The 16555-nt window shown below is 35.3% G+C and overlaps 1 protein-coding gene across 3 annotated transcripts in view; it reads left to right on the forward strand.

Moving 5' to 3' along the window:
• Positions 1–16555, forward strand: part of hydin (HYDIN axonemal central pair apparatus protein) — a 147174-nt gene that overhangs the window by 67959 nt on the left and 62660 nt on the right. For all 3 annotated transcript variants that reach the window (XM_087292113.2, NM_001114415.2, XM_087292114.1), the window contains 5 exon segments: positions 7363–7485; positions 8473–8638; positions 9061–9270; positions 9360–9500; positions 11358–11532. In XM_087292113.2, coding sequence (XP_087148239.1) covers positions 7363–7485; positions 8473–8638; positions 9061–9270; positions 9360–9500; positions 11358–11532 — 815 coding nt within the window.

Here is a 16555-nt window from a genome sequence, read left to right on the forward strand (position 1 = left end):
GGTGGACGACGACCGGGATCGAGTCCGGGGAACGGCGGGTGTAAGACAAAAAACGGAATCCGGAAAATAAGGGCGAGAACGCGGCGGGATCCGAAAACGCGGTCGAAATCGAAGACGAGGGCTTTTGCTTTTTTTTTTTTTTTTTCGATCCGGTGGCTTTTCGCGCGAGAACGGCGCGGGCGCGAACGCCGCGCTCTCCCGAGAGGTGCCCGCCCGAGACGCGAAAAAGCGCGCACAGCGGCCTCTCGCGGATCCGCGAAAATAAAAAAACGCTCGAAAACGTACCTCCCGGGACGTAAATCGCGGTCCGCAGAAATGCAGCGGGGCTACGTTTCCACAATGAGCCCGGGTTGTATATATATATATATATATATATATATATATATATACCAGAGGTGTGGACTCGAGTCATGTGACTTGGACTCGAGTCAGACTCGAGTCATGAATTTGATGACTTCAGACTTGACTTGACAAAATATGAAAAGACTTGCAACTCGACTTGGACTTGAACATAAATGACTCGGACTTTCACTTGGACTTGCGCCTATTGACTTGTAAAGACTTGCTATTTTCTATAAAAAGCCCAAAGATAAAAAGTATGTTGACACAGAACGCTCTATCTCTGCGTGTGTGTGCGTGTGTGACAGAGAGCATGCACGCATACTTTCGACCACTAGCGCTTTGTGGCGCACTTCCGTGTTTTTGCACCAGCAGGAAATTTGAAGATGCCATTTTCATTCTGACTCGGAGAGTGAAATAAACACATCCGCGATCTGCTCCTTTTGTTTTATTCAGCGGATTTACAACATCTGTCAAAGGTAAGAGACTTTACTACTCGCAATGTGTTACTGTTGTGCAAAAGCATTGTTTTACTGTTGTGTATAAGTCAATGAACTTTTTTTTAAACCAAATTTACCCTCTCGTCATTTATATCATATAATTATGAATGAACATGGCTGTAATTTATGTTTTTGCACTTGGTCGTTTGTGTCAATGCGCATATTATGTTTTATCTTTGTGTTTTGCCCATAATAACTAGATATATAATTTATTTTTAAAGCTATTAAAACTGTAAAAAAAAGAAAAAGTTTTTTGTTATTTTCTGGTGACATTTTGCAATAAGGTTTCTTTAGTTAATCTATGTACTAACATGAACTAATAATGAACTATACTTCTAAACCTTTATTAATTATAGTTTAACATTTACTATTGCATTATTACAATTTAAAGTTATGCTTGTTAACATTAATGTTAATGCACTGTGAGTTAACAAGAATTAACTAATAATTTTATTTCCATTAATTAAAGCATACAATAATGAATACTGTAATGAACTGCACTGCATTGTTTGTTCACATTAGTACATGCATAAACTTGATTAATTAATACAACCTTATTGTAAAGTGTTACATTTTTCATATTTTGGATTAATACTATTAATTTTATTTAGTATTTAAAACCTTAAATGTATTTGTATTATTGTTGATGTTATGCCTCTTAGCAATATTTTATTCCTCTATATGGTTTTTAATTACATTTTTATTGTGAGATTGTAATGTAATGCATATATATTGTTGAATTTCTGTTTGTTTGTTTTTCTGTATTTCCCCCTCTATATTTAAGGCTTATCTACTATTTTTAAAGTACTTAAAACCAACCATCTAATAAAAAATACAATTAACAATCACATTTTGTTTCATGGGTGTCTTTGTTCCTGTTTTGTAGGACTCTTATTTTAACAGATTTCATTTGGAAACACTTGACTGATAATTCAATTAAAGTTTTACCTTTGTTATTCCATCACTAAATGAGATCATTTAATTGTGAGTTGAATTACTCCATTTTTAATTGTTTTTAAATAAACTAAAAACAAAGACTTGTTTTATTCAGTTTGTTGAATGTAAACTTCTCTACTTTACATATTAAAATATATTTAAAACCACTATGAATGTATTTAAACTAATATTTAAATTTATATAACTGTTTCACTGTGGGTATTTCTATTTTAAATTATTTAGCACATTTATTGGCTATTCAAACATGAAAACAAGTTTTAGATACTTTGTGGCTCTAATAAATGGTTAAACATAACAATATCCCTGCAGAAAAATCCAGCTTAAACCAGCCTAGGCTGGTAAGCTGGTTTTAGCTGGTCGACCAGGCTGGTTTTAGAGGGGTTTTGGTCATTTCCAGGCTGGTTTCCAGTCATTTCCAGCCTGGTCTTAGCTGGTCAGGCTGGAAACTGACCAGCAAAATCCAGCTAAAACCAGCTTGACCAGCCTGGTTTAAGCTGGACATAGCTGGTTTTAGCTGGTCATCTCCCAGCCTGACCAGCTAAGATCAGGCTGGAAATGGCTGGAAACCAGCCTGGAAATGGCCAAAACCCCTCTAAAACCAGCCAACCAGCCTAGGCTGGTTTAAGCTGTTTTTTTCAGTAGGGATTTTTGACAAAATGTTCTAAAATGATTGTTTACAAGTGCCTAAGTGGGATTCGAACCCCGTTCTTTATGAAAAGAAAGAAAAATCTGATTGGCTCTGACATTACTTTCACTAGTCGGCAGGTACTTCAATCTGATTTGCTGGTCTCTCACGCGCGTATTCAGTCTCTCTGCGTTTGCTTGAGTTTTGTCCACACTGGCGCTTCATAATTTTCCTGCTTTTGCTCTCCAGAGATCCTCCTGGTAAATTGATTATTCCAGAATGTTTATATGGTTTATATATTGCTACACTATTTAGCAACAATACATGAAAAACTATGAGGTTAAGGTAAATTCTATAATAAATACTAGTGTTTTTGAGAGTTAGGTATACTGCCTATGTTTAAGCCTAGTATTATTTACAAGTTGTTAATGAATGCTTCAGCATACTGTAGTATTAAGAATTGTGAACTGATAAAATAAAATACAGAGTGTAGTTTTACTACATTCTCTGTGTCTTTAAGTGTTTGAAACTGGAAATATCTCATCATATAACATACAGCCAAAATGTTATGGTTTATTAGATAAAAAATTTAATATGTAAGTCTATTTTAGTATTTTGGTTATTGTTAATAAATAGTGCCTCAATATAAATCATATCAAAAAGCACAAAAGGAAGAGGAAACACAAGACACAAATTCTATATATATTTTCTGAGAGCGCGCAGGAAAATGTGTGCATTAGCAGTGCATATTTGAGAGCGAGAAAATTTGCGCGTGAGCAGCGTATATTTGAGAGCTCACAAGCAGTTTTGTCCACAGAAGAAATCGGTGCACGAGCATCACACAAGGTAGAGAGCAAAGCTCTTCAACGTTATGTGAAGAAAACAACGTTATTGTTTGTATGAAGTAGCCTACTTCATTTAGAATATGTGCTACCATTTTACATTGCTGCTAGACAAATTTGCATCTCCATCTCTTTAGCACACACGAGATTCAATTAACAAAAAACCAAGTTCACTCAATTTTACTTTGCAGCATACAGGAGTTGTTGGTCTACTGCTGCCTCATTGAGGTTGTTTATGTAGTTTTAGTTAATCACAAGTTGATCACTGAAGACATAACATAGCACAACTAAACTTAATGAACTAGACAGCAGTAGACCTGCAATTTCTGTGTGATGTGAAGCAAAATGGACTCTTTTTTTTGGTGGAACTCATTCTTGTGCAATAGGCTGTGTAGACGAGACGCAGCATTGTTTAGCACTTTTTCAGAAAATTACATTTGTATCTTTATATATCTAAGCAATGTTCTTTCATTAAAAACAGGTTTGTTTAATAAATACAGATCTTACAGCCATACATAATCTGTTTAAATTTTATTTTTCTGTTAAAAAGACTCGAAAAGACTCGAAAATCAAACTATAGGACTTTGGACTTGACTTGAGACTTGTTGCCTTTGACTTGGGACTTGACTCGGGACTTGCCTGTCTTGACTCGGGACTTGACTCGGGACTTGAGGGCAATGAATTGAGACTTACTTGTGACTTGCCAAACAATGACTTGGTCCCACCTCTGATATATACATATATTATACATTATTTATAGGATTTTTGCACAAAACAGAAAGACAAACAGTCATAAAGCAAATAATTGATCAAGTAATAATTTTGTCATATGTAATAAAGATTTATATTTGATTTTGAGTCACAGTTTTCGTCTTTTGATTAAGATATCATTTAAATTTAATAAATAAAGTCATTTTGTCCCATTTTAGTCTGCGAATAGTTCAAAATTAAACAAGTTATTTAAACATTTTATACATAGTTTATCCAGATCTTAAAAAGGTCCTAATTTACTCTTCTACAGGTCTTAAAAAGGTCTTAAAGGTATATTTGCGTCAAACTAATAATTCTGTCATTTTTTACTCTTTCACTTGTCACAAACCTATGTTAGTTTCTTCTGTTAAACAAAAAACTGTAACCATTAACTTACAAAGTATTTCTTCTTCTTACTATGAAAATCAATGGTTACAGGTTTCAAACATTCTTCAAAATTGCTTCTCTTGTGTTCAACAGAAAAAGGACGTATAGAGGAGAGTAAAATAACAGAAGAAGACCTTTAATTGTAATGAATTAATTGTTGCATGCACTTTAAATATGAACATCTTTCTTATTAATTTTCTCATAAAATATAAATATCTTAACATCTTTAAATCAAGATATGATGTGAAGGGAGTGGTAATTAAAAAATGCTGTATGTCAAAGGGCTATGAAAGTTACTTTGCTTCTTAAATTGAGTTTTTTGAGCCCACTGGTAGTTGTTCTTGCTGTAAGTATAAACTCGATCAACAGTTTTGTCACAGCAAACACGGTTTCTTTATTTATGTAATTTTGACTCACATAAATGTTTTTTGATTTAATCTTACGACGTTTCTTATTTTAAAAAATCACTTTTTTTGCAGTCTGATCAAAAAGTACAGTAACACTTATTTTGTTTAATGGCTTAAAAAATAAAGGAGAGTGGTACAAAGTTTTATTTGCAAACTCTCAAGTGCTGCTAAAACAGAACAACTCATTGTCTGCTTCACATAAATTTACATTTAGAGGACATATTGATGTATCGTGTTCCCTTAAAATTATTCATTAAATTTTCTTAGCTTGCTCTTAAAAATGTCTTACATTTATCTTTATAAAACCTGCAGAAACCATTTTAACACAAAAGTAGTAAAGGAATTCATTGTCTGTGTTTTAGTGCATTGTTATGAAAAAGACATCCTTTCAGAAAACATTACTATTTTGTAGTAAGCCAATGATCTTAAACCTAACCGTAAGTGGGGAATTAGCAGATCACATAGAAAAAAAAACAAAAAAAAAACATAACAATTCAAAGTTTAGCCAGAAATTTGCAAAAGCAGACTAGCGAGAATGACTCAGTGTTAAGCTAGTATGTAGCTACAGTTAAGTTTCACTCACACATTTATGACATTTTGTACATATGCAGTTGTAATATTGTAATTTTTTGTGTCTGATTACACATTTCCAGAAATAACTTTATAAATATGGTCACTGGCATGAAACCTTTTTAAATGGTACAACTCTGTGTCTGATTTACAGCTACAGTAAATGATGTATTTTGTACCATAAAGGTACATTTAAGTACCCAAAGTGAACATGCACTCTTAAATTCACGGTGAACCGGAAGCTGTGATCGTAATGTGACTCAGTCCTCAGAGAAACAGATTTTTAAATGAACAAACAGTGGGCATAGCTTGTTTTTTTTACCGGACATAATAAAGTAGGCTTTTCATTCAGAAAGATCATTAAAGGGGGTTTAGAAGAGTTATTACAACCTAACAGACTTCACCTGGTCACCATTTCTGTTTGTTGTCAGCGTTAGCCATGCCCATTACCTCAAAATCACATCATCTGATAAATGAACTGAAAACAAAAAAAGAAGTGTATTTTTTAGATTTCAACTAAAGATTAGAAGGGCAAACTATTTTTTTTTAATGAAAAAACTGATAAATTATTCACCACAAAACTAACATAATGAGCTAACAAAATCATATGATTAGTTTTGATTTCTTGTGAACCTTAAAAATATATTTTGAATCCAAAATGGAGTATTCGCATCAATTTTATAGACAAACCTTAATTGGGTTCCCAAAGAACCTTTTAGTAGAGTAGTTCATAAAAGAACCAATTCTTTTCTTACTTTATTGTTATTTTTTTTAAAGTTCTTTCCTAAAGAACCCAGGTAGCAAATAATTCTGGCCCAGATTTGGCATAAATCTGGCACAGCAGGCTTTTATTCAGCACTGGCATACATCATGTGGGCCAAATATGGCCCTGGTTTGGCAGAGGTGCACCATCTTTAAGGCGGCATACAATACAGTACTTGGGCCAGATGTAAAATGTAGTATTTGGCCCAGATGTTGATATGTGGGCCATGTAATTTTGCCCTATCTTGACACACATTAAAAATACATTTTTATCATTTTCAAATTAAGAAAAACAAGTCTGCAAATCAAGTCGCTTCGAGAAAAAGCATGCCCATAGCATGCATATAGCACAAATATTTATGAGTTTATCAATTTCATTGCCACACCAACATATCTGGCCCAGTTCAGGCTCAGTTGGGGGTTATTAACTTGGCTGAGACTTGGCCGAGATATGGTTTATGTTTGACCCTTCATGTTCAGTCATGCACCGCAATTCATTGCAGCATGTGGGTCAAGCAAAAGCTGTATTGTGTGGGCCAGAGCTGGGCCAGAGATATTTTGCTATGTGGGTAAAGACCCTTTCCGGAAGCACCAATGTCAATAAAGACTCTTTATTTTTGAGAAACTATTAGCTAAATGAAATGGTACTGCCCTTGTGGTCATTTTTTTATGTGAGTTTTAATTAAAACAATTTTATCATCACATTAACGTGCACAAATCTCTTTGTTTGACATACCTAACACCCTCCCAGGGTTTCACACACGCCCATGCTTTCCTGGTTAGAAAATAAAAATGGCTCGTACAAAGCTTCATTTTAAATCTCTGCTTCTCGACAGCTTTAGGTTGAGTTTTTATAGTTTTAAATTGTTGTTTAGTGGCTGCCATGTCCTGCATCGGATTAATCGATATAGCCTCCATGGGGCTACAGTGCAAGCCAGTGAAGATTAATCACTTTCCGCACTGCTATTCGCTTCCCACCTCCTGCATGATCCAATAAGACTATGACCTTTCCTATCAATATCACAGCATGCATTGTCCAGCCTGCTAATTAAAAGCCTATCAGTAATTAAACCAGGAGGCAAAGCTGCTATTATTGCACCCCTTCTTGATCCGTTTGGGCTCCTGGCACATGGCGGATTTCTTGCTGATGGACATTTTATTATTTTTTTTCCATAATGTCTGTAGCTGATTTGAGACTGATTACTTTCTTTTTTTTCTGGTAGGTTTTTTGATGAGACGAGCCGAGGGATTGACGGAGATGCTGGGGGGAAAAGAAAGGAGAGCGGGGAGGCGCAGTGGGAGCTGTTAGAGCAGAAAGAAGCTGACGGCAAGACGGACCCAAACAGGTCTGAGAACAGCTTCTGTGTGAGACTAGAGGCTGACAACTCCCTGAAGCGACTCTGATAATAAGCAGGAATTATGAGGATACATATAAAGTGCGATGTTTACCCGAATCTCATCATGTTAGCAGACCTTTGAGTATTACCTCACCTCCTCACTGCTTCTCAGAGTTGATAATGAGAGGATGAAGCGTAGCCTCCTACAGAATCATTAGATTACTCTAGAGCAGCCGTCACATACGTGCTCATATCGAGGAGGGCAGGTAAATCTGAGGCGTTTGTTTAGCGTTTCTGGCAGCATACGTCTCTTGAGGGGCTCCAGCCTTTGAGAACACCTGCACCAGGCTTCCCTTCACTGCGCTAGCTTTTGAAATGCTCTCAGTCATTTGTTCAGCGCTTTCAGTCTGGTTCACAGAGATGTCAGTAAACAAGCTACTACACTTATTAAACCTAATAGCATTCAAGCACAAAAGCTGCTCACTTCCATATGGATTTCTTTTTAGGTATAGCTGATGTTTTCAGGGGTCCTGTGGAGCTTATTCATTATCTGTACTAAGTAATCACCTCCTGTTTAAACCACATTACATTTTTTGATTAACACTGCCCCCTGCTGACTGCATTTATAACCACACTCGCTGTTACAACCTACTTATCTTCAATACTTTTATTTTGGTCAGTTTTTTCAAGATTTTTTATTTGCTTTCTTCCTTGAAGGGATATATAATATTACACACTGATTCCATCAATGCCTAGTCTCTGTATGGCTCTTATTGTATTCTGTTCCCTTTCTTTAGAGCCTGAGATTTCCTGTGTGATCTTTTCCACTGATCAATTACACCCATTCAATTATTTAGTGCTTTCTGTAATGAATGGCCATCTTCACAGACCCAATTTGGTTTCCGCCTGACCCTTTAGGCGGAACTAGAATGTGGAGTTAGATGGAGATGATTGGTGAAAACCCCTAATAATGTGTCATTGTTTATGTTTCGGCAGGGAGACTGACGTAATCATACCTCAATTGGAAGAGGAAGAATTGCATCATGGTAGCTCCAATGGAAATGAGCAAAATAGGACCTGCTTAACACGAAGAAGCAAAGAGCTGGGAAGCAAACCCATCAATCTCAAAGTCAACGGGCATCCGAGTGTGGGTGTGAAAGAGGTTGGTTTAAAGCCCAAATATACTAGTTTTTTTTACATATGTTTATATATATATATATATATATATATATATATATATATATATATATATATATATATATATATATATATATTCTATACACTTTTGTATAGACGTGTCTTGAAAAATAACTAGTAAAATATTATTTACTGTCATCATGGCCAAGATAATTTAAATCAGTTATTAGAAATGTGTTGAAAAAGTTTTCTCTCCATTAAACAGAAATTTAACGGGGGCTAATAATTCAGGGGAGCTAATATTTCTGACTTCAACTGTATATCTAAAGTGCACTTGTGGGTTCTATACCTTTTTGTTGACATTCTATTCTTTAAAGACTGACTTATTATCTACTTGCATTTAAATTTCCTTTTTTTTACATTACAATCATACTCTTGTGTTTGAAGGTGTTTGATATCTCATCACTTTATGGGGTATTAGAACCTGGTGACAGCAAGCTGGTGACCTTCTCATTTCTTGGTCATGCTGACATCAGCACCCAAGTGTTGGCATTGTGTGATGTGGAAGGAGGGCCCACCTATGAGATAACTCTCAAGGGTCAGGCTTCTTTTGTTTCATATACACTGGACACAAATGACATTGACTTTGGTTTGCAGGTAACTATACACTTTTGCCATTCTAGCAGTAGGAAGATTTCAGTATTGATCAGTCAGATTTTTATCTATTTTGTTTCCTATAATTGCAGTTGTTTGACCATGTGGCTGAAGCAGAGGTTACTCTAAAGAACACAGGAAAAGTTGGATTTGATTTTTCTACTCTTAATAGTGAACAAGGACCTTTTGTAGAGGAAACCTTACCTGGTCAGCCTCTCGTCATCCCAAGCAAGGTGAGATTTTTTTGTGTTAAAAAAAAAAAAAATATATATATATATATATATATATATATATATATATATTGGTAAAACATTTTATTTTGAAGTAAGCAAGTATATTTTATGTAAAGAGCACATTTTAATTCAACTTACACTAACCAAAGTGCTGGACAAACAAATACTTTATTTTGAAGTTATTTAGACGTTTAATTGACTGTTGGCCACTGTATGTAAGCTATCAGCTGTTTACACCAACTTGTTCTATTAACTCTAACCTATAAATCTATTAACACTCTAATGCAAGTTATTTAACATTCAGTTACAGATGTACTTATACAGTAGTCCAGGGGTTCTCACTCTTTTTATTCAAGGCTCATCTCCTTCGAACATTTTTAAAAGACCCACGTCTGACATATTTCCTCAAACTGTTTAGAGAAAATGGTTATTTTAAACCTTTATTTATTAGCAAAATGTTTATTTATCTTATACTATTATTATCTTATTTTTCTACAGCATTTTATAAAAAATGATGTATGCATACCCAGCCAGCAAAGACATGTGGGGCCTAAATTGGTTCACTACGGGTTCCATGGGAACTGTGTGGGCATGGGCTTTGGCTGGTTGAAATCAGCAGGTCCCTTGTAGGTTTTGTAGTATGAGTCCCACATAGGAAGCCCATATGAGCTGATTACATGGGCCCCTTTACATTTGCTTGTCGGTTTGTTTGGGCCGCATTTACACTGCACTGTTCAAGTGACTCAATTCCAATTTTTTTCTCCCATGTGGCACAGATCAGATATGGCCCATGTAAAGCATGAACTAATCACATGGATTCCGATTTACTCAAATCAGATTCAGGCCTTGTTCATATGTGGAAATTTATCCGATTTGAATCGGATCTGTGTTCTCGTGTCTGCAGTGTAAGCAGGTAGATCGGATTTTCACCTGTCAATGCGAGTCGCGCATCATTTAAAACCATAGCGAATGACGTCAAGCCTGACACTTTCATTTCAGAACAGACTTCAGCAGAGTCCCAAACCATAAATCTCATACACGAGGACTAAAACAGTTTTTATATTGTCATATAGCACAGGTATTTAAGCATGTTAACGCGAGCGAGAGAGTGCAATGTAACTAATATAAACTATAAAACTAGTGCATACATCACGTTCATTAATCATGCCATCGACATTACATTAAGATGCCTAAAAGTTTTAAAAAGCCTATATATCAAAAGAAGATGGACGAATGAGAACCTTTCTGTCATAAACTATAGTAAAGTAGCTTGTCAAAAGCTGCGACAGATTACACACAGGAATAGAGAAAAAAGCACTTTTTAGTTATCAGCTTTTAGTCAGCACCCGCTCTTTTTTTTTCCTGGTCATTGCGCCTTTGACGTGTGCTGTGTAAATGCAGACGATCGGATACGAGTCACTTTTAAAAGATGATATAAGCAGGTCATCAAAAATTGGATACAGTCACAAAATCGGAATAGACCATCAAGATCTGCAGTGTAAATGCAGCCTAATACAGCTGAGCATGTAGTCCTAGTTGATGTGCAGCAGTTCGAAGTGCAGCCACGGTTAAGTTTGTATTTCACAGTGAGGCTCTTTCTGCATCCAGTCCGAAGTAATCAATAACAGAAAATGTGAAATGTCATTACACCAATCATTTTTATATAAAACATACTTAAAAGTGAAATCAAATAATTATAGTACAATAATTAAGTTAATTTTAAGCTATCTTGGCACACCGATTGAGAATCCCTGCAGGAGTCAACAAACAGAATATCCATCAATAAAGTGAAATCTGACTTTTTTTCTTTGTATATCAAAGTTGCGACCTAAATAAATCATGTGTTTCTTCTGAAAGGGTCATCTGGAGCCTTATGCAGAAATAAAGCTCAGTGTTTACTACCTTCCTGGAATCCCAGAAGTTTTTCACAAGACCTTTCAGTTGCAAGTGGCCTTTTATGAGACTGAGAGCATTACTGTTAGAGGAGAGGGAGTTTTCCCACGACTGTGTCTGGACCTGCCTAGAGACCTAAGTAAGTTACTTTCAGTCATATACAGTACTACTGTTCAAATATCTGTGGTCAGTGAAAATAACTTTGGAAGAAATTAAGGAAATTAATCATTTAAATAAGTAAGGACTCTGTATATTTAATAAATGTGTAAGTAAAGGTATTTATAATAATACAAAATGACAAATTGAAAAAGAATGAACACAAATTTTAAGCTTAAGTTTATTCTGTAACTTTGATTCTACATATTTTTTAAAAGTGTATATATTATAACAATTTCTGAAAGATCACGTCACAATAGCTATGTTTCCATGCAAAGATTCGAAATAGACTTATGCACAAAACTGGAATATCCCATAAAACATTTGCGAACTAAGCATCGTTTCCAACCAATGAGTACTGTAAATGTGAACAAATCGCCGCTTCCTGATAATCTGGTGCCAAATATTAAAAAGAAAAATGAAATTTGCTGTCGTAGAAGAAAGCCACTGTAGACTTTTTTTTCTTATATAATAAATTGTTTGTGACTCGAAACCAAGACGAAAATGCAATGAACGTACAGTGGCTTTGGAAAATGTAAGATCATTCTTTGGGAGCACAGCCACTCAGGACAGTACTGGGAGGATATACCATTGAACCACTTTAAAGCTGAACTTCGGCTTGAATGACCAAAACAACATTTCAAATGTTTTACTATGTGGTCATTCCACTGGTTTGTTCATTAATGGCATACATCGTGCACAATTTACCTTTTTTTGATGCGCATGATGGAATTTATTTTGTAAATGTGTTTCTATTGTAGTTTATGTGCATTGTTTCCTTATTAGATAATTAATTTTGGAGCCAAAAACAGAGAAGAACGGGTTTAAACTACATAAACGTATTATTCTTCCGTCTTCTTCTTCTTCATACTACAACCAACGTTCATACTACAACCACCAAACTAACACCAAACTTCCAAACTTCAAACTAGACTCAGGTTGCTACATCTTTTCTAACGGATGGTTTTTTGAAAACTGACCCGGAAAATATGGAAAAGTCCCATTGACTTAACATTGGAGCAAACTTTGTGACCTCATAACTTTGTGCCAGACTGTCATACAAACTTAAAGTTGGGTTCATTTAACTCAGACTACCAATATGCCAATCACCGATGACCTTTCAACTTACTAGCCACACCCTAGCAACCACTTATGGTATCCTAGCAATTGTCCCATAGACTTCCATTATAAAATTCTGTCATTGACGTTACATTGGACATGTTAATAACATACCAATTCATCCTAACGATATACTAATCCATACTAGAAACATACTAACATACAAACCAATCATACTAGCAACATGCTAATTCATACTAAATTCATGCTAACAACATGCTAGTTTTTACTAGAAACATGCTAGCGTCATGCTAATTCATACTAGAACCATGCTTTCAACATGGTAATTTATGCTAGAAATGTGCTAGCAACATGCTAATTCATACTAAAACCATGGTAATTTATGTTAGCAACTAACAACCTCTCAGAACACCTTAGTAATCGCCTAGCAACTACCCAGAACACCCTAACAACCACCTAACAACACCTTAGTGACTACCTAGTGCACACTTAGCAAAACCTTAGCAACCACTTAGAACTCCTTATCAACCACCTAGCAACACCTTAGCAACCACAAAGAACACCCTAACAATGCCTTAGAAATCACTCAGAACAACCTAGCAACCGCCTAGCAATGTCTTAGTAACCGTTCAGTGGTCGACCCAGCAATCACTCAGAATACTGTAGCAGCCACCTTGCAACATCTTACAGGGTTCATACGATCATAGAAAACCTGGAAAAGTCATGGAATTTTGACATTTAATTTTCCAGGCCTGGAAACGTTTTGGAAAAACAGAAAAACCACAAAGTTTTGGAAAAGTCATGGAAACAGATATCTGTATACTTAAATATATAGGTTATTTTCTTAATTCTGTCCTTGGCCAGTCACATACTTATTAGTACACATACACATTATTAGTACAGTGTGAGCATAGTCCAAATCAATTTTACATAGATATAAATATAAGCTGAAACTAAATAGATTGTAATGAATTTGAACATGCATTGTTTTACCAAACGTATGTAGACATTGCATGTAACATAAGGTTATGAAAATTAAATTGAAAGTTTCAAAAAAAATCATGAAAAAGTTATAAATTTTTAGTAGTAAAAATGTATATGAACCCTGACCTTAACAACTACCAGTCAGTCAAAACACCCTAGCAACGGCCTAGCAACCATTCACAACACCTCAGCAATCACCTAGCAACACCTTGGCAATGACTCTGAACAACCCAGCAACCCCCTTGCAGGAAACATGCCGATCCATACTAGAAACCTTCTAACCTACTGTATGTGTAGTTGTCTCTCTATGCCAACTGTTTCAAACACCTTAACACTACTTCAATTCTTTAAACTTTAAAACTACTTCAAAATTTCAGATGAAGCTTTCTCAAGCCACCATAAAGTTTGTCTGTGAACTTCACTTTTCTAGTTTCTGTTCTATGAGAAACAGCCTATTAATTTTCTAAACAGTCAAACTATTTCCCTGGTACATAGTAGTAAACAGGCGAAAGAAAAATCCTTCTGTTCAAATAGTTTTAAAAGAGAAAGTAAGTTAAAGTTTTAAGTAAGAAAAGCAGAATCTGCATTTTTGTAAGTGATTGCTCATGTCGGACACGTATAAATGAATAAACCATTCTGAGGGCATCAGAGCTTCACAAAATGATTGTGCGTGTTGAGAAGTTCAGACAGGATGTTTTAAATTCCTGAATTTGCTCCAACTTTCACTCTCATCAAATACACTTGAAAGGAGTCCAGCTCTGCGTCCTGGCTCACCTAACCTTTAATCAAACACAGCCACACCATGCCAGCTTGCAGACAGATATAATGGCTTTGACCTTGAACCAGCTCAGGCCCTGCGCTAGAACCGTTCAAACCTATTCCCTCTCTGATCCGCAGCCAGCCCCAGGGAGTGCTATTTATCTCGGAAACAAGCAGTTTTGCTCACAGTGGGAACTGAGGTCTTGCGGTTATAAAGCAAATGGTGCAACTATTATTAAGGAAGGAATGCTGTGCTGTTCTCTGATTACCTATTGATCCGATTCTGGGCTTTACTAACACAGGCAGTTTGTAGTAAACAGTGAAGAAATTGCAGGCTTTGTTGTTTAAAGGGTATATTTACATCAGAAGGTCAATACTTCTACATTTAGTCACAATATAAGGCCCATAAAGAAAAAAATTGCTGAATCTGTAACAGCAGATACCGAGCAGACTCAGCGGTAAGTCTGTTTTGTTGCTGTTTAGAAGCTTTCTGGAAATAAATAAATATATGTATATTAAATTAAATGAATTTGTCCAATCTGAATTACAGATATGCTAATTAAAACATTTTTATCTGAAATGAAAATCTGCCTTTTTCTATTAATCTAATATTTTGGTTTAATATTTTCGGAATAGATTAATAACACAGCTAAACAAATACCTAATACAGTATACATGCCGATTGTACAGTCGGCTAAAGCAGCTATTTTACACATTTTTCAAGATTTAATATCCCAATTTCTTAATTAATTTAGTATCTTAATTTCATATCTTGATTTAAAGTCTTTGGTGTCTCCAGAATGTGTCTGTAAAGTTTCAGCTTAAAATATTTATCATATTATATATACTACCTTTCTGGATCTTGGAATTTTCAGCTCTGAGAAAATTGTAGCTGTTTTTGTTCCCTGTGCCTTTAATGCAAATGAGCTAGTTCTCTGCGCCTACCATTCCCACGTGCCTGTCAGAGCCATCTCCTTCTCTGTCAGATAAACAGCACAGTGACAGACATGAAGAAAGCAGATCTCTTGTGATGTTTGTGAGAAATACTGTAAAAACCTTCCCAATGATTATTTGATGTATTTGTTGTGGAGTTTATTTAAGCCTCACACAATGTCGTTACAAACTTCACGCACACACACATTGCATTTTTGCTTTTTTTGCACAGCAAATGTGACAGGATACATGTTAATATCAACTGCTGTATGGATATTCGTTATGTTAATGTACAAAATAAACCTAATTTAACATTCACAACCTGGGATTGAAGCATCTTCTTTTGTAATTGTACTAACACTATGCGGCTTATGTAGCAACATTACTGTCTTTATTACAAACAAGCACTGTTTTAAACTTGTACAACTCATTCTCAAGGTGCAGCATCAAAGCAAGCTGAACAGATCTTTTAATCCTAGTTGCTTTGTGCAAGTCCTGTCTTGTTGATACAATTAAACTCATTACTACGATCACATGTTAATGACATTGACATGGCTGTCAATCAATTCGGTGGGCGGGGAAACCGCATTCCTATGTCTCGTTGCAGTGGGCCTAAAAATGGAGGGATTTGGATCCCATATTAATGTCAGGACTCATTTAAAAAAAGACTAGTTTTGTTTATTTCACCTGGGTATGACTGTGGACACACTTTACCTACACACAGTTCTGTATAAACAGCTTAAAAAAGATTATTTTCATCATAGGTGCTCCAAAAGCATCATAAGCTCCAAAAAAAAAAAAAAAACAACTTTAAAATTACTGTTTAACAGCAAATGTTGAAAACTACATTATTCATGATGCTGCAGAGGAAATTACATTAATCTAAGGGAAATCTATGGGAAATTGTTAAACTACATTGTTGCTGTAGATATAATCCAAAAATTTAAGTAAATAATTTTTTCAGAATTTTTAATTTGATTAGATCGTTCCCAATCAATAATAGGATTGTGGTTATTTTTTTCTCTCATTAAGGCTGTACTAGTACTTACTATTTGTAAGTCAAACATATTTATTTTTTGCTTCTTTTTTCCCCATATTCTTTTATGCCATGTTTTTTTAATTTTTTGTTAGGGTGGTAAGTCATGAAAAATACCAATCATCATATCATTACAAGCTTACATTTGAAACAAGGGTGTAAAAATTTTACAACAAGACAAAAGTTCTTAATTCATCTTTATTTCTATAGTGCT

The sequence above is a fragment of the Danio rerio genome, chromosome 18, assembly GCF_052040795.2.
Source record: "Danio rerio strain M-AB ecotype USA chromosome 18, GRCz13ab, whole genome shotgun sequence".
NCBI classification, from domain to species: Eukaryota; Metazoa; Chordata; class Actinopteri; order Cypriniformes; family Danionidae; genus Danio; species Danio rerio.